Raw genomic sequence first — 22,844 nt, forward strand, 5'->3', positions numbered from 1 at the left:
CCTATCCAAAATCGATAAATGACCAAATAATGTTCTGTCGAACTCTATATGATGAATCCATAGTCTGTGCTTCGACAATTATCCTTTTGCTTCAACTCGCTGTGTTTCGCTTTTACACAACAACAAAAAGTTAGCCAAGCAAACGATTAAAAAGAAATGAAAGGATGAGTTCCAAAATTTGTTGGTTCCAGCCTTACTTTTCAGAATGATAAATCAAACCTATTTGCAACTAATTTAGAATCCATCTTTATTCCTCTTCCAGGATGCATGATGATAGTTGCACAATGATGCAACTCTGGCAGAACATGTTTTGCGCAAGTTTGGAACTCTTCCTCCTCATCTTACTCTCAAATCTTTCCATTATTCTGAATTTAAACATTTCATACATTAATACTTCCCCAAGCTTAACGTTGTTTTTGATGAAGATCAAGATGTACATTTCGGAGCTGCACCCTTTAAGACTCGCTGTTATCATTCTGTGCCCATAGCAGTTCTAATCCAACGAGAACCTGGATTTTTAGACCTGTCTGTGTGGTGATTAGTGACCATTAATCGATATTTATTTAGAAATCGTGAGATGCGGTCTGGTATGACGTAGGTTTCAGAAAAGAATTTTCTTTATCGTGCCAACGTTTCGATCTTTATTGAGATCATCTTCAGTGCTCAAAGTGTTTGTCTTCTGTGTAATTGTGTCATTCTTGCGTGTCGTGTCGAGAGTGCACGGCACGCAAGAATGACACAATTACACAGAAGACAAACACTTTGAGCACTGAAGATGATCTCAATAAAGATCGAAACGTTGGCACGATAAAGAAAATGTTTTTCTGAAACCTACATCACACCAGACCGCATCTCACGATGTTTAAATAAATTTTAGACCTGTGTTCAGTAGTTGAATTTCTTCTAACACTTCCTTCTGTTGGTATCTCTTCTGCTTCTTTACAGAATCCGCACGTGCCGTCTTGTGTTCGCCCAACATTATTTAGATGACTATTCAGTCTGCAGTGTCCTGTAAGAATCCTGTTAAAATTCGACGTTTTCTCCTGTTTTCTTTGATGCCCATTCAGTTGTTTCTTTCCTTCCAAAATTTGATAGACGGATAAACCTTGGATTGGTTATGTCCACAGGTTATGTAGGTAGTTACGAGAAAATTCCACTGTTTTCTCATTTTCATTTTCCTTTTGTTTAAGCTACTCATTGATCGTGTGAATCCCTATTGCACAGAATGGCACAGGACTTCTCGGGGGTATGGCCACCCCTTGCCTTGAAGGGCGTCCGCTCTCTCCTACATGTTCATCAGAGGGTGTTTTCTTTGGTTTAGTTGTTTTGTTATCTCACATGATTGTTGGAAATGGATACTGTTTTTGACCCCTTGTTCAGTTTGAACGGAGTTCTTGCGTGAACTTCGGCATGGATGATACTAGTGTCTTTTCCTATGGGTTCTGATTATTTGATTCCAGGGCCGAATACCCTACCCCCCATTCCTTCCTGCGTTCTAGATCCTTCAGTGTACGAGCAAATGGTGCCTTTCTCACAGAGGAGGTTCTTCGTCTTTATTTATTTGTTGGTACGTAAATTTTTTTGCAAATTTTGCTACAACTAAAACGTCCTGTTCATGTTGTCTCTGAGTAGTAGATGTTCCTTCATTAGGCTGTCACTATGTCTCCATATTAGTTTTAGCCCTGTTGGAAGTTTCTCTTTGATGACGTTAATAATAGTTTTCTGCGCTGCTCTCTTTACCATAATGTGGAGGAAGGTTAAGCGAAATATTTTCTTCATACCAGCTATGGGACAGGTTCTGATCGCTTCCGTCATGCAAACGCATGCAAGTTCTCAATTTTCGTGAGTTCTGTTCTGTTACCTGTTTTACTGTTGTGTGTTGTTTAGTAGAAAAAAAATCCCACAAACGTTTGTGCAAATAGGGACTGAAATTCACCCAAGAAGATAGCGTAAATCCGACAAATCAGCGAGGACAGATTAGCCTGTTGATCGGGCAAGAGCAACTTACAGCAACAAATTCGACTCTGTTGAAAACTCAACTCATGTCAAAATTTGAACTTACTAGGTTGGGTTTCGAACGAGAACTTCGAGAAGAAGGACATGCGATGTCTGGGACTTCAATGGACACTTTCACCTGCACCGCTACTGCCCAGCAGTCTGTACTGGTCAATACAACAGTGCGAGACCCCCGGTGGCTACGTCTGTAAAAAGGATAACCAAGGTAAACAATTAAATTTTTTTACAATTAATTGTTAATTTTCATTATTTTTAAGGAAGTGGACTTCATTTGAACTTGAACAAGACTATCAACGGTTCAGAAGGAACGCTCTCTTCTCCGCAGCACCCAAGGCCTTATTTAAACAACTTAGATTACTGGATCGAAATAAACTCTCCCCAAAAGACCAGAATTGTTGTAAGTATTTTGAAATAAAATAACAGCAACAAAAATTGTATCATTAACTTTTTCTAAGGTTGTCCTTACGTTTCTTGATCTTGAGCATCAAGCGAAGTGCCTTTACGATTACCTTGAAGTGCTTGATCCACGACTTTCCGAAGACTCGACAAAACTCTGTGGTCACTATAGTCTTCAGCAATTAAAAAAGTAATATAGTACATATTTTTCTTTTAGACTGTTATAACTTATCTTGTGTTTATTTTTGTCACTTTTAGTTTGAGAATTGTGTCATCCGGAAATATAATATTAGTGCATTTCCGCTCGGATTATTCTATCTCAGGTGAGGGATTTTCTCTCAGCTGGAAAGCTGTCGATGTATCTGGATGTCCTTTGTACACTACGACCGCCCAGGAAGGAGTTCTCACCAGTCCCAACTACCCGCAATTTTTACTGTCGAGGATGGACTGTTCTACGACTATCCTAGCACCAGGTAACTTTTAAATTTTTGCACCACACAGGATAAAATTCATTGTATGATTTTTAGTAGGGAAAAGGGTTTGGCTGGAAATTACAGACTACGACGCGGAGGAGCCAATTTTGGAAGTCGACCTGGGTGGCGGAGAAGGCAGGCTTCAGCCTTTCACGATGCCTGGCATCCTGTCTGACGGCGCTTACGTCTCGGCAGGAGAAAGGATCCAGATCACACTCAGAACTGGTGACAATCCAATGGGTCGAGGATACCAAGCAATATACAAAACGGGTAAGTCCGACTATAAAAAGGTCTACTTTACAAATATGGCGTATAAAAGGGGGAAGATAGAGTGAGAAGAGAGCGAGGAAAAAGAGAGAGAAATAGAAATAGATTGAGAGAGAGGGCGAGATGTAGAAAACAGACAGTGAGTCTTTAAGAAATTAAATACTGGTAGAATGTAGAATGAGAACAAAATACACAATGATAAAGGATGAGGTTGATAGGCCACTTTTAGCTACCACAAGTTATCGCTAGATGCCACTACGACTTATGGAATGTTCACGCCCTCCAGTCTGCAGCCAATCAGAGTAGGGCTCTTCACTATTTAAGCAGGGGCACTGCCTCGCTGGAAACAGACTCGTCAACCCGACGAGATCTCATACATCACGTCGGGGTCCTTCCGAGTGCTGTTAAACCTTGCGGGCCCTCACAAGGGCCGGTATTGTACCATGGAAGGTCCCAACTGTTCTGCCCTACCGGGAAGACTGCAACCGTGAGTTCTACGGCACAAGACCACTTTCAGGCAGATGAGAAGGGCACTCCTAATTCGTGGGCTCTACAGAACCAGCGAGGAGGCTTTTGGCCCTAAAAAGGACCGTTGAGTGAGAGGTAGAGCTTCCACCTGTCCGACTGTACCGGGTACCCCGGAGATCGTGAGCTCGTACGATGTCGTAGCGTCGACAGTTTGCTGGAGTGGTCGAGAGGGCCACTATAGTGGAGAATGCCGGGCGTCCTTTTGCAGAGAGGCGGGTTTCGCGGTCAGTGACTCCGCGACTGGAACAACTTTTCTGGTTGACACCGGAGCGGCTGTATCAGTAATTCCACTAGGAATGAAACAACAACAACCAGCAGCGAGACCGAGTGATGACTGGGAGCTGTACGCCGCCAATGGTACAAAAATAGCCACCTATGGCACGAAAACGATCATCCTCAACCTTGGCCTCTATAGAGCTTTCAAGTGGCAATTCATCATCGCTGATGTGAAGAAACCAATCATCGGAGCAGATTTCTTGAGCCATCACGGTATCATCGTCGACATCAAAGGACGCTGCATCACTGATCGCGAAACCCGCCTCTCCGCAAAAGGACACCCGGCATTCTCCACCATAGTGGCCCTCTCGACCACTCCGGCAAACAGTCGATACTTCGACATCGTACGAGCCCACGACTTAGGAGTGCCCTTCTCATCTGCCTGAAAGGGGTTTTGTGCCATACAGCTCACGGTTGCAGGCTTCCCGGTAGGGCAGAACAGTTGGGACCTTCCTGGGTACAATACCGGCCTTGTGAGGGCCCGCAAGGTTTAACGGCGCTCGGAAGGACCCCAACAGAAAGAAAGAGAGAGAGGGAGAGAGAGAGAGAGAGTTAATGAAAGTGTGAGAGGAGGCAGCTAACGAGAGGATGATTTTCGCGTCATCAAGACAAAAAACCTAAGCAAAATAAAACAATATACAGGGTGTATGGAAGAACGTTTCTTCAGCCTCCCAAATCGTCATTTGTGCAAGGAGCGTTAGCCGCCTGTCATAATCAGGGTCGCGAAGTCTCCCGAAAAGATGAGAGCGATACAGCTTAAAACTGTAAGTCCGGAGTACATTTTTCATTTTATCTTCTGAAAAATCTAAAACCCTTCCAACATTTCGGAGACAGGAATTGTGATTTTCGTGAGCTACAGTAAAATATTCAACTCTTGGTCGCAATTACGTTGCTAGTTTCCCGGTGACGATACAGCGTATCTCCTCATATAGTAAGCAACACGAATAAACTATACAAAATTTGTAAATCTATTCTTATAAAATTGTGTAAAAACTATAAAAAATATATATAACATTTGTGGTTTACTCTGGGACGATCAGGAAATTCCTGGGAGTACAATACGACTGCACGACCACCACTATCATAAGTCGTACAAGATCGATAGATGGATCGAGATGAAAATAGGTAGAGAAAAAGAAGGAAGGAGAAAGAAAGAGAGAGAGAGAGAGAGAGAGAGAGAGAGAGAGAGAGAGAGAGCNTATATATATAATATATTCATTTAAAAAAAAATAGTTGGTAGCTGAACATTGTTTATACCGGTCCCGCCAGTTTTAATCTCATGGGCAAGTGAATCTTCTGTGAATCTCATTATTTTATCAACTTGTCGTTTTCCTGTCATATAAATGAAATGCTATATACTCAATTTAACATTTTAGTCGGAAACGCCAAAGAAGAACATATTGTCAATTTGGGAAATATCACGTTCGGACGGCTCCTCGATATGAACTATCCGAGCGTACCACCTCGCAGAATCGATCTGACCCATAGGCTGATCGCTCCGATCGGCCACACCATTCACCTACAGTTCAACCCGCCAAATCAAATAACTGGTAATTCAAAAAAGTTGAAACTCATTAACAATTTAATTTGAAAGCTTTGGATTTAAAAGGTCTGGGAAAATTGGAGGACTGTTCTCAAGACAACGACGTGGTCGAAGTCATTGATGCGTATTCCGACTCGAACGGCACCGCCTGGAGACTGTGCGGGGACAACATCGGAAGCCAAATATCCGTGGAGACCTATCTGAACACGGTGAGCGTCCGGTGCAAGTACGGCGAAAAGAGATCTCGACGTCACAACATCACCGTAACCATAAAACCAGGTAACTATCAATCTTGGTTGTTTTAAATTTTGAATGTTTCATTATACTATATTATTTTTTATGGTTTTAGATCCAGAATTCAAGACAAAACTTAAGAAAAAAAACCCAACATGGGTCGAGACGTGCGAACCTAATCCTTGCCAGAACGGAGGGAAGTGCAAGACCAACGCAGAGGGAAAACATTACTGCACGTGTACAGGACATTTCACTGGTATTCATACTACAGATATTGCATTGAAAAATGATATAGTTTTTATGAATGCATTGATAAAAGAATTTTTGTCAAGTTTATTTGACTTCATATGACCTGTACATCAGACTGTTACCCATCATTTTGGGTATATGAAATATTAGTTTTCGGAGATGTTTAAAGTATTGAATCTTTTCAGGATTTCTTTGCGTTGTCACACTCTGTGAGCTTGAACCTTGCCTTTTCGGCCGATGTGAGTTGAACGAGACTAGTTTCAAATGCTACTGCAAGCCTGGCTATCACGGTGAACACTGTGATACGCGACATCGGCCCTGCAGCTCGAATCCTTGCGACAACAGAGGATCCTGCGTTGAGACGAATGACGCTTCGTTCAAATGCCGTTGTAACGCCTGGTGGGAAGGTGAGACATATTAGTTTTAAGATATAAATACTGATGGGTTCAAACCATTGCATACAGGCCTGCGTTGTGAGCAACGAGAGGTTTGAGGGGTCTTGTCGTTTCGAACCAGCAGTATTGATCGTCGTAGACAAATGTTTATACACCTTAAATTGTGAACCTATCATTTGGGGGCCTACCACATGAACAAATGTTTTTAGCCCTGTGTATGTAGTCTGTACGTTCTTTTGGCAAAGCACATCCTTGAGTATATCATTGAGTACTATGTCACCTGTGTTTTCCTGAATATAACTTCCCAATCAAACGCCGAAGTTGTTGACTAGTTGAAACAGACCTCACCGAAACCATAGGCACACCGTAATGATTGGATTAACAATAAGGAAGTTCAACTAAATGATCTCCTAATGGAATGACGTATACTAATTGGCCATCTACATGGTTGATCCTTTAGTTTATCCCGATTTGACTTACCTAAAAAACCTGCAAAAGAAACAATGAAGATGATGACTACTTGAAACATATTTTACAGGTCTTCCAGTAAGTATAGGCAGATCAGAATGATAGGATTAGACTCTCATATAAGAAAGGTTCAACTAAATCTTCTCCTAATGAAATGACATTTTTAACAAGACATCTACAAGATTGATCTTTTGGTTTATTAAACTTTTGTTTACCTAAAAAACCTGCCGACGAAAGGATGAATATGTTGCCTAGTCGTGATAATTTAATACACATTGCCAGTGAACATGAACATATCAGAATAATAAGATTAAACACTCGTATAAGGAAAGTTCAACTAAATGTTCTCGTAAGGAAATGATATTTTTAAAAAGCAATGTAAAAATTCAATAGTTTTCGTAGTCCGCTTGACCAATTAATATCTTTCAATTAATTAATGTTTTTAGTTGAGATAAAAAAGTCAGTGTCACGAGCGGGATTCGAACCCACGACCTTCGGCTATATACGCCGCTACTCTACCACTTGAGCTATCGTGACTTCAATCCACTCGGACACTGACTTCCCATCTCAACCCCACCTTTTGAATTTTCCCTCCTTTTTGCCATTTTTCAAATGTCGTGTAATCGGATTGGATTCTCGGAGACAAATGAAATGGCCACGGAGAGCTTTAGCGAAGACACACTTCATTTAACTTTTATTCACTAGTTTTCGTGGTCCGCTTGGCCAATTAATATCTTTCAATTAATTAAGGATTTTAGTTGAGATAACAATTAATTAATAAAACTTCAATTAATTGAAAGATATTAATTGGTCAAGCGGACCACGAAAACTAGTAAATTTAACAAGTTAAATGAAGTGTATCTTCGCTAAAGCTCTCCGTGGCCATTTCAGAACCAAATAGATTACACGACATTTGAAAAATGGCAAAAAGGAAGGAAAATTCAAAAGGTGGGGTTGAGATGAGAAGTTAGTGCCCGAGTGGATCGAATTCAGATAGCTCAAGTGGTAGAGTAGCGGGGAATCAAGCCGAAGGTCGTGGGTTCGAATCCCGCTCGTCACAATGACTTTTTTATCTCAACTAAAAACCTTAATTAATTGATAGCAATGTACAAAGTCGATGCTTTGGTTTATCCAATTTTTATTTACATAAATTACCTGCAGACGAAAGCTAAAGATATTGACTAGTCGAAACATATTTAACAGACGACAACAGTGAGCACAGGCAGACCAGAATGATTGTATTGACAATAAGGAAAATTGAAAAATGAAATCGTAGTGTGATGAATTATATTGACTCGCCATCTGCATGGTTATTAAACTTTTATTTGCTTAAAATCCAGCAGAAAAAACGCTGAAGTTGTCGACTAGTCGAACATTAACAAATCTTGCCAGTAAGCAAACCACAAAAATATGATTAGACACTCATATAAGGAAGGTTGAAATAAATCACCTTCATAAAATTAAATGTACTAAGAACTTTGTTGTTAGTAGCTACATGTTTGGTCCTTTGGATTATCTAACGTGTACTTACCTAAATAACCTACAGACGAAAGGCTGAAAATTTTGAAGTGTCAAAACGTGTGGGAAAGCCAATACCAGCAATGATAGGCAATAGGATGAACTGAGATATCAAACTATAAGATCTACACCTTTCAGAGCTCATAAGGATATTTGGTGTTTTATCAATTATATAAGTGGTAAGTTTATGGGCCGACAAACAGCTTAGGTCGTCGCCGGCCCTCAGCGTGTTTTCCTTCTTTTTCTTTTCTTTCGCCCACGATCTGGTTACTGACTCTCTGATTTCTAATATATACTACATTGATACCCTAGAATGGTAGTCTCTCGTTTGTACCTCAGGTTGTCAAATACACAATAGAAACAAAACATACAATACATATATACATCACCGCAAACATAGATGTCTGGTCACATTCACTCCTCCAGAGTACTCGATATTCCTCGGGGCGGGTTATAAACAACCTCTTCCTTTCACGCTAATAAATTACTTTTACTCTCCAAACGTCATACACTCCCTCAAGGGTACTCGATATTCCTCGGGGTAGGGTTATAAACAACCTCTTCCTTTCACGCTAATAAATTACTTTTACTCTCCAGACGTCATACACTCACCCCAGAGTACTCGATATTCCTCGAGGCTGGGTTACATCACTCCTTCCTTTGATGCTAATAAATTACACTCATTCCAATGAATTAAGATAAAATCAAACACAGGCACAATACAAACACATAAAACTATATACATTTAAAAATCCCTTTAGCCCTGAGGTACCGGAACAGCGATCTGTGCCCGCTGCTGTGCCCCAAGACTACGCACTGGTCCGGTGATATGCCAAAATATTGTCCATATACATCAAGCCTTCTACAATTGAAGAGGTGCTCGACCGTTATTCTATCCTTACATAACGGGCACCTAAACGGTCGCTTTCCGGCCAGAAGATGCCCATGCGTTATTCTTGTATGCCCTATGCGTAGTCTTGTCAGTATGGCCTTTTCTTTTTTCAAACCGATCTCTGAGGACCAGGGACCGACTTCTTTCTTAACCTGCCACAGTTTGGCAGGGTTATTTCTATTTCTTCGAGCCCAGCGGTTTTCCCATTATCTTTTTACAGAGTTTGAAATTAGTAGTTTTAGGTCCTCTGCGCCGTTTTATCAATTAAAATCTATTTTAATACTGATCAAGTTTCCGTAATGGTTTTATTAACATTGTACTGTTCTAAAAGGAACACGTTGTGAGAGGAAAAGAGTGAATATTCCATACAAGCCGCTGTCAGAGAGGATGCTACAAGAACCCTTTTGGCTAGGACTCATCACAGTCACGGTCGTCTTGGGATGCATCGGGCTGTTTTGGTGTGCCAAGCGCCACTTTCCCGAAAAGCTGGAAAAGCTTCTCGCCGAGGAGAACGAGAGAGGAAGGCCTTGTAATATTATAATATATTACGTTAATTTTGTATATTATAGCTCTTTTTATTTTTTAGATATGTCGACGCGGCATTGCCCTTCTGTAAGAGAACGGACGTTAAACGCAAGCGTAAGCGGGCTCGGAGTGACGACCGGCGGTTCCGGAAGGACGGGAGACCCCCTGCCACGTACACTTCTCGGAAGATTGGGTATCAGAAAACCATCGCTTCTCCTAGTGCCAACCAATCACCAGCTGCGCCCGGCGTCTTCCAGCAGCTTCCATCAAGGGAGGACATTTAGCCTCGACGACCTGGTGACTGGCGCAAGTAAGGGTTGGGTTATCGCCACTGGATGCGTCAGATGAATCGCTTTTCTCAGACGGCCACGAACATTTGACCGCCTTTGAAAGAGATTTTGCACTTTTTTAACTATCACGATGGACCACAATTCGTGAAATTTTCGCTTTGGCAATATATCATTATGACGGTTGACAAAATTAATTTAAACGTGAATAAGCACGTAGAAAATATCACTAATAGTTTTACTTTTACTCGAAAACTTTTTTTATTAATAATTACTCGTTTTTGGACATTTGGATTTTTCTAGCCTTAAATGTAAACCATTCTCAAAAGTACGGAAACTTGCACACATGCGCACGGCAAAAACATAACGCACTTACATATTTACTGAAATATATATAAAGAGTAGACTATAATTAATTTCTATAATAAACATAATTAGTAAGATGATAGATAATAAATAAATGGTAACGTTAAGTTCACGACATTTGAAAAATGGCAAAAAGGAGGGAAAATTCAAAAGGTGGGGTTGAGATGGGAAGTTATTGCCCGAGTGGATCGATGTCACGATAGCTCAAGTGGTAGAGTAGCGGCCTATCAAGCCCAAGGTCGTGGGTTCGAATCCCGCTCGTGACACTGACTTTTTATCTCAATTAAAAACCTTAATTAATTGAATGGGTAACGTTAAGGTTAGTTTTACACTAAACACGATACAAGATCACGCATCTCCGATAAAAAATAAGTGAAATAAGTGGTCATATGAACTTACCCGGCTGCCTGAACCAAGAGCCATTTCTGTTCGTTACTGCAATCTCTCGTAATATGCAGAATACCTTTATGTGGCAAGAAACAGTATTTTAATCAACGGTGTAACACTGCAGAAAGTATGTGACACTCGGCAGTGACCTCTTGGCAACTACTGCTAAATTACTTCTAATGTTAGAGTCCAGGTATATCGAATTTTGTTACATGCATATTACACAGCATAAAACAAAAATAGTAATGCAAATAGGTTTAATAGATTCAGCTGAACGGTTGAACAAAAGAAAATACCCAAGCGTTTTCACCTTTGAAACGTCTTAGATTTGAATCCTCTAAAAATATAAAGTTGTTTTTATAAATTAATTGCGAATGATACCGTTGAGTGACAAGTTAAAATATTACATAATGTGTGGTGATTAGTGACCGTTAATCGATAATTATTCAGAAATCGTGAGATGCGGTCTGGTGTGATGTAGGTTTCAGAAAAACATTTTTCGTATATATCGTGCCAACGTTTCGATCTTTATTGAGATCATCTTCAGAGCTTAATAAAGATCGAAACGTTGGCACGATAAAGAAAATGATTTTCTGAAACCTACATCACACCAGACCGCATCTCACGATTTTTGAATAAATATTACATAATGAAACAACGAAATTTCTCCAGATTTTTCAATAAGAACGTATCACTTCAGCTGTGATCGGGTTCCCAGGAGTTATCTTTAAACTAAAGCAGTACTTACCCCCTTTTTGTTACTAAATCCTAAAATTGTATCTAACCGACCGCTGCTGCAGAATGAGATGCGGTAACGAGCTGTTGGAATTCAGATGCAGGCAGGTGTCCCACAAGGAATAGTCTTGGCCCCATCATATATACAATTTATACTGTTGTCCTGCCGATACATCCCAACACCATCCTTACAACAGACGCGGAGGATACTGCAATTTTGTCTCATTAAAGAATGGAGCAAAGCAAGATGAAACTAAGCGATAACAAATGCACCGAAATTAGGTTCATACTAAGCAAATAGCCTCGCCCATAAAAGATTACGTTAACAGAACAGAACTATCGACATCTGCACAAGTAAAATACTTAGGGTTGTACTTATAATTAGACAATAGATTGACATGGATCCTTACGAAGACTTATATGATCGAAATCACGCATGACGGTCACTAAGTCAGTACAACACATTACTTCGATCTATTTGAACATACCGAGCGGAACCAAGTTCCAACGATTTCAATCATTCCAATCAAATGTCCCCAGAAGAATTCTGTAGACAACTTACTATGTCTCCAACACACCTTAGCATCCCGTTGGTTAAAGAATTGATCCGTTATCGCTTCTACAAGTTTCACACCAATCTTTCAACCCATCCTTACCCAACTGCTCAAGCCCTCTCTACTTCTACTCATCCCAAGAACCCTCCACGTCGCCGCAAACGATGGCCCCGACCCTTCTTCTACGGAACCCTGAACTGCGTGCCAGCATTGGCTGACTTCTTATAGCCCGTGTCCTCCGAGTGCAGTATTGACTGTACCTCACTGTTATTTCTTTGCTCGAGGTTTTACACCGTTTAAGAATAATATAATTCATGTTCAGGAAATGAATAAATATTATTATTTAAAAAATGTAAAAAAAACTTATATTACGATAACCTTACAGAATCTATTAAAAAATGGTTTTCTATTTTATTTTTTTAATTTGGTTAATAGGTTAATGTTTGTAGACAATAAGGAAAACAGTAGTTAGAAGATGAAGTAAGAAAGATTAAATTAGTTAAAGACTTAAGCAAAACCAAATGTCCAATATATCAACCGCATATACAGGGTCAATTGCTACTCGTGCTACAAACTTCTCCAGTAGATTCTTCACCCTAAAATGAACAAAAAAGTTCATATTGTCCATGGTCCGATTCTCAACCATTTCAGAGTAATTTCGCTTTTTATCGATTTTGAAAGATATCACGTCCTGGCGTCGGAAAATCGTGATATCTTTTAATCTAAACATTTCTCTTAAAATCTATAAGCACCGTTGAAATCCCCGTTAATTTTTAGAGAGAATCAAAATCATAATTCCATTGAAATTTTTTAATTTAATTTAATGCCCATTTAGTATGTAATGCTTAAGAAGTTTACAAACAGCTAGAAGGTCAAGGAAGAAAGACCCAAACGTTTTGCCACCTTCATCTTCTTATTGAAAAATTAACGGGGATTTCAACGGTGCTTATAGATTTTAAGAGAAATGTTTAGATTAAAAGATATCACGATTTTCCGACGCCAGGACGTGATATCTTTCAAAATCGATAAAAAGCGAAATTACTCTGAAATGGTTGAGAATCGGACCATGGTCAATATGAACTTTTTTGTTCATTTTAGGGTCAAGAATCTACTGGTGAAGTTTGTAGCACGAGTAGCAAGTCACTCTCAAACATTAGCAATCCTTGAACCACCATTTTTTCTCTTTTTGTCATCAACATCTTGGTCTCACAACCACTAAATAAGAAAATGACGAGTGCGTTGGAAGCGTTATTAAATCAGGTAGTTTTCCTCAAATTTGCTGCCTTCTGAGACTAAAATTAGAAACTCTGGATTACTTTATACACTTTCCGATTTACACAATTTTCCACTCTTTTTGTAGTTCTGGCTGAAATAAAACACAAAAAATTAGCCCAAACATTTTGCCACCGTCATCTTCTTATTGAAAAATTAACGGGAATTTCAACGGTGCTATTAGATTTTCAGAGAAATGTTTAGATTAAAAGATATCACGATTTTCCGACGCCAGGACGTGATATCTTTCAAAATCGATAAAAAGCGAAATTACTCTGAAATGGTTGAGAATCGGACCATGGACAATATGAACTTTTTTGTTCATTTTAGGGTGAAGAATCTACTGGAGAAGTTTGTAGCACGAGTAGCAATTCACCCTGTATATAACACAATAATTGAATAACTATTCCTGTAAAGGCGGTTATTATTGAGTTTATACGCTTTCCTCTTTTGTTCAAATTGTCCAATAAACTGTATATTTTATTTTTATTTTATGTTTTTTTAAGTATTTTTGTTTGTAATGGTTGAATCGATTTAACTGATAGGATCTGTTTTCTTGATATTTTCGTCTGAACATTTCTGGGGTTGACGTTAAATTGAAGTTAATTATGCAATATTATGAAGCTTGAAACACCTTTAATACATTATCAGTTGCATATCAAATTGATCGACATAAACCCTTTCTGTAATATTTTTTTGACTAATAATAACCGTCTTTTTTCAAGGGGCAGTTTGTAAATAGCACATATCTTGTAAATAATGTATATAAAAGCATGATTTCAGCATTGTGTGTCTAACTGGCGTGTAAATACAATATTTTTCTTGAACTTCTGACCATCCAGGAAGGCCTATCTGTCTGTTACTCTATCTCTTCAAAGAACATTTTTTGCGTTTCTATCTCTTGGTCACACCCAACCCACTTTCAACGGAGTCGATTGACTTTCCAGGAAAGCGCACAGATCTGTCTCTTGAGCTAATTTGCCCTTCCTACTATAGCTGTCGCTTGCACATTTTTGTTTTGAAATTAGAGTTTAATTTTTAGATCAATTGCATTCATGATTGCTTGCTGATATCTTTCAAGAACCAAGCTTAGATGTGGATTATTAGATTTAAAAGGCACATTTTCATATATGCTATAATGCGATGTCCTTCTGCTTCTGCTTTTTTAGATATAGTTAGAACAATGTTTCCTACTCTTATTGAAGCATGACTGACCATTTTCATAAACATTATTCTACGGATGTTGTTAACGTTTCAGCGACGCCCTCCCCGAGGAAGAAACGGAACAACTCGACGCCGACGAAAAAATCTTCAGCTTTTGAGAAAAAACAGATTCTCCAGTCGCTCGTCTCTCCGGCAAACATCGGTGCGAATGCTGACTCGATACCGCTTTCGAACAACACGCTAACGGTCGAGCCTTCGACATCCGGAAACGCAGAAACGTCCTTTTCCGTCAAACTCACTCCAGGTTAGATGTCAAGCTTGTTTGCGAAAAGACTTTACCGAAAAGAAAAACCCGGACACTTATCATACTCTATAATGTGCACTGCCTTCAACGGGAGTCCACTCAAATTGTTCTTATTGTTATACAAACGTATCAATACGCCGTTTCCCAGGTTTATCATTAGACCACTCGCTGAAACTAGAAAAGAAGGTGACTTTTGCGAGGCTGCTTGACAAAGTCTCGTCGGAGATGTCGTCTGGATCGGAATTGGAAGTGACCGGTGGCTCGCACGGGGCCCTTTCTGCACTAGAAATCGACGCGAAATCGCCGAATTCGACGTCGAGCAATCAGGGGAGCGACTCCCGCAGCAGTTCCGAGACTCATCTCTCACTCGGTACTCCCACAAGATGCATGTTGCTATGATGCACGAGAAAGGTACTTTGGATGTTAGATAGCCCGTTCTAAGTACCATCTGTGTTCACCGGCCTAAACGCTATGCCGGGCATGAAAAACAGCCGTCCATTTTTTAACATATATCATTGGACGCGTATTAACGTTTTAATGTAAACTACTCTAATTATTAAAGGACATAAGTTAATTAATATGGGAATAATTATGGTAAGGGTCTAACAAAGGTTTCTTCTTTTATAATTTTAACTTTTTAATTTATAACAATAAAGTTTTATATAATACAAAAATATCGGGCTGTTAAAAAAAAATCAGTTTTCTAATTTGCGATTACCAAAAATTCTAAATTAAATACAACAGGTCACTGTAGTAAATGTAGTTTTTAAGGATTCTATGAAAATCCCATAACAAAAACTTTATTCAAACGTGTTCTGGAACGAATCGCGGTTAACATACAAGCATGTTTCAATTTGTTTATCATATTCACTGATAGTAGATCGTTTCGCTTCGTCAAAGGCTGCACGCAAACATATACTAGAATAAATCATTTATTCAACTTGTCTTTATAAACATGTGTAGGACTTATCTCTTCTCCAACGGGATATTTAAACATTTACTAAACCGTTTTGCTTCGCCAAAGATGGCATTCATATGTACTAGAACGTCTTGCCAAAATACATACTAGTGTGTCTCATTCCGCTAATTTCTGTTTTTAAATGTGTACTAGAACACCCCACTGTCAAAGACTGCACTCATACTTGTACTAGAATGAATCACTTCTTTAAACTGAGTACTCAGACATGTACTTTACTAGGACTTATTGCTTCGTTAAAGAATATTTATATATACTAGAACGAACCAGATCGTTAAAGAAAGTTCACTAGTTTTCGTGGTCCGTTTGACCAATATTTTATCTCAACTAAAAACCTTAACTAATTGAAAGTTAAAGAAAGTATTTATGTGCATGTCTATACTGCGAACTAGTCTTACCACGTCTTGATTCCTTAACTTCTGGATTCAAACTCGTACTAAATACCCTTCATCATACAAAATCCATACTTAAAACCTTTACGAAAATTAAAGTATTAAATTCTGAAGTTTTAGATACAGTTAAAATATGAGGAATTTTAGTTGAGATAAAAAAGTCAGTGTCACGAGCGGGATTCGAACCCACGACCTTCGGCTTGATACGCCGCTACTCTACCACTTGAGCTATCGTGACTTCGATCCGCTCCGGGCACTAACTTCCCATCTCAACCCCACCTTGAGATGGGAAGTTAGTGCCCGATCGATCCGCTCAAGTGGTGGAGTAGCGGCGTATCAAGCCGAAGGTCGTGGGTTCGAATCCCGTTCATGACACTGACTTTTTTATCTCAACTAAAAACCTTAATAAATTGAAAGTTAAAGAAAGTATTTATGTGCATGTCTATACTGCGAACTAGTCTTACCACGTCTTGATTCCTTAACTTCTGGATTCAAACTCGTACTAAATACCCTTCATCATACAAAATCCATACTTAAAACCTTTACGAAAATTAAAGTATTAAATTCTGAAGTTTTAGATACAGTTAAAATATGAGGCATTTTAGTTGAGATAAAAAAGTCAGTGTGACGAGCGGGACTCGAACCCACGACCTTCGGCTTGATACGCCGCTACTCTACCACTTGAGCTATCGTGACTTCGATCCACTCGGACACTAACTTCCTATCTGATCCCCACCTTTTGAATTTTCCCTCCTTTTTGCCATTTTTCAAATGCCATGTAATCTATTTGATTCTCGGCGACAAATGAAATGGCCACGGAGAGCTTTCGTGAAGTGTACTTCATTTTAATAAATTAAATTCACTATTTTTCGTGACCAATTAATATCATTCAATTAATTAAGGTTTTTAGTTGAGATAAGAAAGTCAGTGTCTTGAACGGGATTCGAACCCACGACCTTCGGCTTGATACGTCGCTACTCTACCACTTGAGCTATCGTGACTTCGATCCACTCGGGCACTAACTTCCTATCTCAACCCCACCTTGAGATTGGAAGTTAGTGCCCGATCGATCCGCTCAAGTTGTAGAGTAGTGGCGTATCAAGCCGAAGGTCGTGGGTTCGAATCCCGCTCGTGACACTGACTTTTTTATCTCAACTAAAAACCTTAATTAATTGAATGATATTAATTGGTCAAGCGGACCACGAAAAATAGTGAATATGAGGAATATATAACGGCTTTAAAAATCTTCATCTGGGTTATTCATGTGCTTTGTAAAAATAAACGCTCGTTTAGTAGGGATACTACTGAGGGGGAAAACCTATGAAATTCTTTAACTTACTAATACTAGGATGTTCAATTACGACAATAAGCATTTAAAGACTTGTCGTCCTTACAGACGTAAAGCCAATTAATGATTAAGTTTAAACTTGGACTTCGCCATTTTACAAGTTTGGGATGGAGGATCTCACAAGATACAAACGGTTTTGCAAAAATGGGTGCAAATAACTATTACGGATTCAAAGACGTAAAGTCAGTTTGAAACATAAAAATGTGTCCGCTTTAACGTACATGTAACCAAATATATAACTCGCAAAGTCCGGCATAGCGTTTTTTTTTCGAATCGTCCTCTTCCTTTCATCACACACTCACATCAAACTCACTGGGCTGACCACTACACGTGCACAACCAAAAAGAAAAAGTTTTTTTTTTTTTGTCGATGGCACTAAAAAAAATGTTCGCATGGGTTTATTTTAGGCTGTGGAGCACTTGTGCTTTCAAGCATTTCACAAATTTTTATTTTTAATAGAAAAATAAAAAAAAATTATAATATATTTATGAAAGAAATCCAATGTATATAAGTCAAAGCGTACATTTATGTAATATATACAAGTGAAATAATATTATAATACATATTATTGTAATTTATCATAAAACTAATTTTTTGTTTCATAGAAACCCTGCTTTTGATTGAATTATTATGAGCCTGTTCAATATTTATATGCCCATTGTGAACATTGTTTGTGTTTTTATATGTTGTGTTGTTTCATTATAAATGGTTCAGACATGAATAGTTAGTAGTATAGAAAGCATTTTGTTGTGTTCAATGTTCAAAAATGTACAAATGTTTTTGTTGTACACATTTAGCATGTCTGTGTTACATCCCGTTTCTATAGCTGATCCATCGCAAGTGGAGAATTCACAAATGGACTTATGGTTTTAGCCCTGTTGTGATTCCTCCTAAAAAATCAAAATCGTCCTGCTTTTTGTGTTGTAAATGTTAACGTAACAACTGTGTTGTTTTGTTTTTTGATTGAAAAAAACCATGTCATGTCGCTTTACGTAGTGTCTCTTGATGTATTGATGTAAATATTTTTTTTTAATCATCAATTTAGAACGGATGATCATACCACACAATACTTGAAATTGACAATAAATCCATCCTGAACACCCGATTTATTTTTCATTGTCTTTCAATTTTTTCAAATATTCCTATTTATATTTACAAAATTTAACACTTATTGTCACAAAACAGAAATACTTGAAGGTGGGTATCAAAAACAATATCTACAAGTACACAGACAGTGGAAGGAAGACGTGAGATCACCAGTTTTAATGAAAGTTTTTTAGGTGATACTAGGTTCGTAAAATATTAGACACGTGTAAGAATTGTCTTGCCAATAAGCTTGGAACCAAGATTTTTTTTCTTTCTTTAACGAGGGTTCGCAACAGCAGAGGTTATATCAACCCTCGGGGTAGCGGTGGTTTTGAAAAAAAAAGCCTATTTGTATGTCGGTTTTAAATACCGGGCTGCTGGATTCGAACCCGGGACCTTTAACTTACAGTGTTGAGCGCCGTGTCAACGCCTAAACCGTTGCGGCCACCGTCGCCCCAAAAGAATTTTTTTAATGAGTTACATAACTTTTATAAGATACACTCAGTAAAAAAGTCTCAGAAAACCTTTAGTGAAACAGAACCAAACATTTAAATTAAAATAATAATGGACTAAATTGGTTACCAACGTAATATCATGCCATTACAAACTTTAATCAACAAAAAACCATATAACATGCAATAGTGCGTATAAATTAAACAACAACGTACATAAACAGAGCTATACGTTTCAAGCAAAAAAGTTTCTGAACATATTATTTTCCATTTGCATATTTACTGACACTTATCTAAATTTTATCTCAGTAATGTGTAGTTTCACCCTACTTTTTATTACCGATAATAAACTGTTTTTCATTGATAGAACTAGTTTTATTTTATCGCATCCGGAGGTGTATTAATCAACTCCTGAAAAATCTCTTCTTTTAGACTTTTTTTAAGGTTTTCAGTTGAGATTAAAAGTTAACGGCACGAGCGGGATTCGAACCCACGACCTTCGGCTTGATACGCCGCTGCTCTACCCCTTGAGCTATCGTGACCTCGATCCACTCGGACACTAACTTCCCATTTCAATCCCACCTTTTGAATTTTCCCTCCTTTTTGCCATTTTTCAAATATCGTGTAATCTATTTGATTCTCGGCGACAAATGAAATCGGCGTATCTAGCCGAAGGTCGTGGGTTCGAATCCCGCTCGTGACACTGACTTTTTTATCTCAACTTAACACCTTAGTTTTGCCATAACTTGGTCATTTTTGACCAAGTGAAAATCCGATTGCACCACTGTTTTCAGCGTAAAAAATTCTTTAAAATGCTGTATCACGATATGGGGTCGCACTTAAAATTTTGAAGTTGACTCGGCCTGAACTACCCTGTACAATGTTTCTCCAAAAAGCGTAAAAATTTGAAACTAGGCTAAAAAACATTAAACAGTTTTTTTTATAGCGTCATTGGTTTAAGAAAAATTCAGCAGGTCCCATCTTAAAATAGCACCCTGTATACCACGTACTCATAGCTATTGAGGACGTGTTAGGTTGTCAGGTATAGAAATAATTTGTCAAGTATGCCATCATTGTTTGGAGAGTGATTTTATCTGACGTCAAAGAAATAAATCATCCGCATACGTTAATCCGATTAGCTCTTATATTAACTCCATCATCCAATCACCTTTTCACATTGTAAATAAAAAGAGCAAACGTTTCGGACTTAAGCCATGGTTTCATGGCTGTTTCATTGAATGGCTATTCTCTACCTCAAGGGAGAGAATTAGGAAGCTGATAGGTATTCTGACGGGCCACTGCACACTGAGAAAACTCCTCTTCGTAATGGGTATTCTACCAGATACCTTTTGCCGTTTTTGCGAAATAAAAGAAGAAATGGCAAGGCACTACCACGCAGACTTTGATAGGTATGCTAGGTCTAGATTTGAAATCTTTGAAGGAGAGGACATCACCAAATCACTCCCCGAGATTAAATGGTCCAAAACCTTGGGGTTTGTGAACAGGTCCAAGAGGTTTATGCAGGACACGTGAGCCGACCAAGTCCCGGACCTTTTAGGGACGGGGTACGAGTCTCCCCAGGCATTTAACCCCTCGGGTCTTGGTCGTCCACCTTGCATTATATATTGGGTTGTCCGGAAAATAATGCAGGATTTTAAGTTTTCATTAAAAAAAATCTATATAAAATATTCTGTTTACGTTTACAGGATTACTCATTTGTATGAATGTCAACACTTATTAATCCTCTTCCAAATGATATTGTTTGTTTACCTCTGTAGCATTCCGCTACTTGGAAATAATTCAGTCATCCTTATAATGTCAAAGCGAGAATTTCGTACGATTTTCTTTTACGAGTTTAAACTCGGCCGAAGCGGAGCCCAAACGGCTAGAAACATTAACCAAGTCTGGGGCGAGGGTTGTGTTAATGAGTGCACTGTGCAAAGGTGGTTTAAAAAATTTCGGGAGGGAGATTTCAGCCTTGAAGATGAAGAAGGTCGTGGAAGGCCTTCCTCTCTTAATGATGATGTTCTGCGATCAGTGGTGGAAGAAAACCCCAAAACAACTGTTCGAGAACTTGCAGAGCAACTCAAAGTCAGTAAAACGACCGTCGCTGACCACCTCAAGGCGATTGGAAAAGTGAAAAAACTCGAAAATTGGGTTCCACACTCATTAAACGATCGCCAAAAAATCAGCGCTTTGATGTTTGTGCATCACTTCTTTGTCGAAACAAAAATGACCCATTTCTGGCCAGAATTGTTACATGTGACGAAAAGTGGATTCTCTACGATAACACTAGACGTTCTGGACAGTGGCTCGACAAAGGAGAAGCTCCAAAGCCCCCAACTCATCAAAAAAAGGTAATGGTTACGGTATGGTGGGCTTCATTTGGTTTAATACACTACAGCTTCTTAAATCCTGGCGAAACCATCAATGCTGAATCATACTGTAACCAAATTAATACCATGCATCAGAAATTGGCAGTAATGAAGCCCTCTTTGGTCAATCGGAAAGGGCCCATTTTGTTGCATGACAACGCTCGACCACATGTGTCACGTGTAACGTCACAAAAATTATTGGAGCTTGGCTATGAAACTTTGCCTCACCCACCCTACTCTCCGGACCTCTCGCCTACTGACTACCATTTTTTTAGACACCTGGACCACTACTTACAACACATAATATTCAAAAATCAAACGGAACTGGAAAATGCATTTATTGACTTTATCAATTCTAAAAATTCTGAATTCTACTCAGACGGAATTAATAAGTTACCAACACGTTGGGAGAAATGTATTGAGAGTATGGGAAATTATTTTGATTAAAGAACATTGCTTTAAAGTAACTAGTTTCTTTTTTTTTGTTTAATACCAAAATCCTGCATTATTTTCCGGACAACCCAATATATTATATTTATATATATCATTAAATTCACTAATTTCGTGGTCCGCTTGACCAATTATACATTACAATTAATTAAGGTTTTTAGTTGAGATGAAAAAAAGTTAATGGCACAAGAGGGATTCGAACCCACGACCTTCGGCTTGATACGCCGCTGCTCTACCACCTGAGCTAACCACGAAATTAGTGAATTTAATGAATTAACTGAAGTACACTTCACTAAAGCTCTCCGTCGCCATTTCAATTGTCGTCGAGAATCCAAACCGATTACACGACATTTGAAAAATGGCAAAAGGAGGGAAAACTCATAAAGTGGGGTTGAGATGGGCAGTTGATGTCCGAGTGGATCGAGGTCACGAGAGCTCAGGTGGTAGAGCAGCGGCGTATCAAGCCGAAGGTCGTGGGTTCGAATCCCTCTCGTGCCATTAACTTTTTTTCAGCTCAACTAAAAACCTTAATTAATTTTATATATATCATTGTTTTACTCCAATGTGCCAAATGGTTCAGTTAGTCCATTATCATGCCATACGGAGACGGAGGTTCCACTGTACAAATTTTTTTATATGATTGACCATTTTATTGGAAACCCATAATTCATATCACTTATAGAATGACGGTGGATGCGTTCGAATGCGGCGCTTAAATCTACAAATAAGCCATATACTTTTTATCGCTTTTAACTCAAATTTACTTTGACTAAGTCTATCAATGTAACATTATCATTCGTAGAATAAAACTTCCTAAACCCTGTCTGAGATTCTCGAAGTATGTTTTACGGCGTAATATCACAAAAACATTTTTTTTGTTTGGTGATCCCATGTCCGTACACTCCCTTTTTAAGTA

General features: G+C 38.8%; 1 protein-coding gene and 1 non-coding gene across 5 annotated transcripts in view; one reads left to right on the plus strand and one right to left on the minus strand.

Annotated features, from left to right (window-relative positions):
• LOC106663479 overlaps window positions 1-22,844 on the plus strand; it is a 219,479-nt gene that overhangs the window by 185,638 nt on the left and 10,997 nt on the right. For 2 of the 4 annotated variants that reach the window (XM_024229694.1, XM_024229695.1), the window contains exons 13-25: window positions 2,066-2,221; window positions 2,274-2,413; window positions 2,472-2,602; window positions 2,671-2,885; window positions 2,940-3,155; window positions 5,333-5,506; window positions 5,551-5,778; window positions 5,849-5,989; window positions 6,168-6,389; window positions 9,587-9,784; window positions 9,842-10,090; window positions 14,640-14,849; window positions 14,998-15,219. In XM_024229694.1, coding sequence (XP_024085462.1) covers window positions 2,066-2,221; window positions 2,274-2,413; window positions 2,472-2,602; window positions 2,671-2,885; window positions 2,940-3,155; window positions 5,333-5,506; window positions 5,551-5,778; window positions 5,849-5,989; window positions 6,168-6,389; window positions 9,587-9,784; window positions 9,842-10,090; window positions 14,640-14,849; window positions 14,998-15,219 — 2,502 coding nt within the window. The remainder of the gene's footprint in view (window positions 1-2,065; window positions 2,222-2,273; window positions 2,414-2,471; window positions 2,603-2,670; window positions 2,886-2,939; window positions 3,156-5,332; window positions 5,507-5,550; window positions 5,779-5,848; window positions 5,990-6,167; window positions 6,390-9,586; window positions 9,785-9,841; window positions 10,091-14,639; window positions 14,850-14,997; window positions 15,220-22,844) is intronic. The other 2 variants (XM_024229697.1, XM_024229696.1) reach the window with 2 other exon arrangements.
• On the minus strand, window positions 7,310-7,382 carry Trnay-aua. Its single transcript has one exon. It is a non-coding gene; the product is annotated as a tRNA-Tyr (tRNA).

This window comes from Cimex lectularius, unplaced genomic scaffold (assembly GCF_000648675.2).
Source record: "Cimex lectularius strain Harlan isolate CLEC.00 unplaced genomic scaffold, Clec_2.1 scaffold375, whole genome shotgun sequence".
NCBI lineage: Eukaryota > Metazoa > Arthropoda > Insecta > Hemiptera > Cimicidae > Cimex > Cimex lectularius.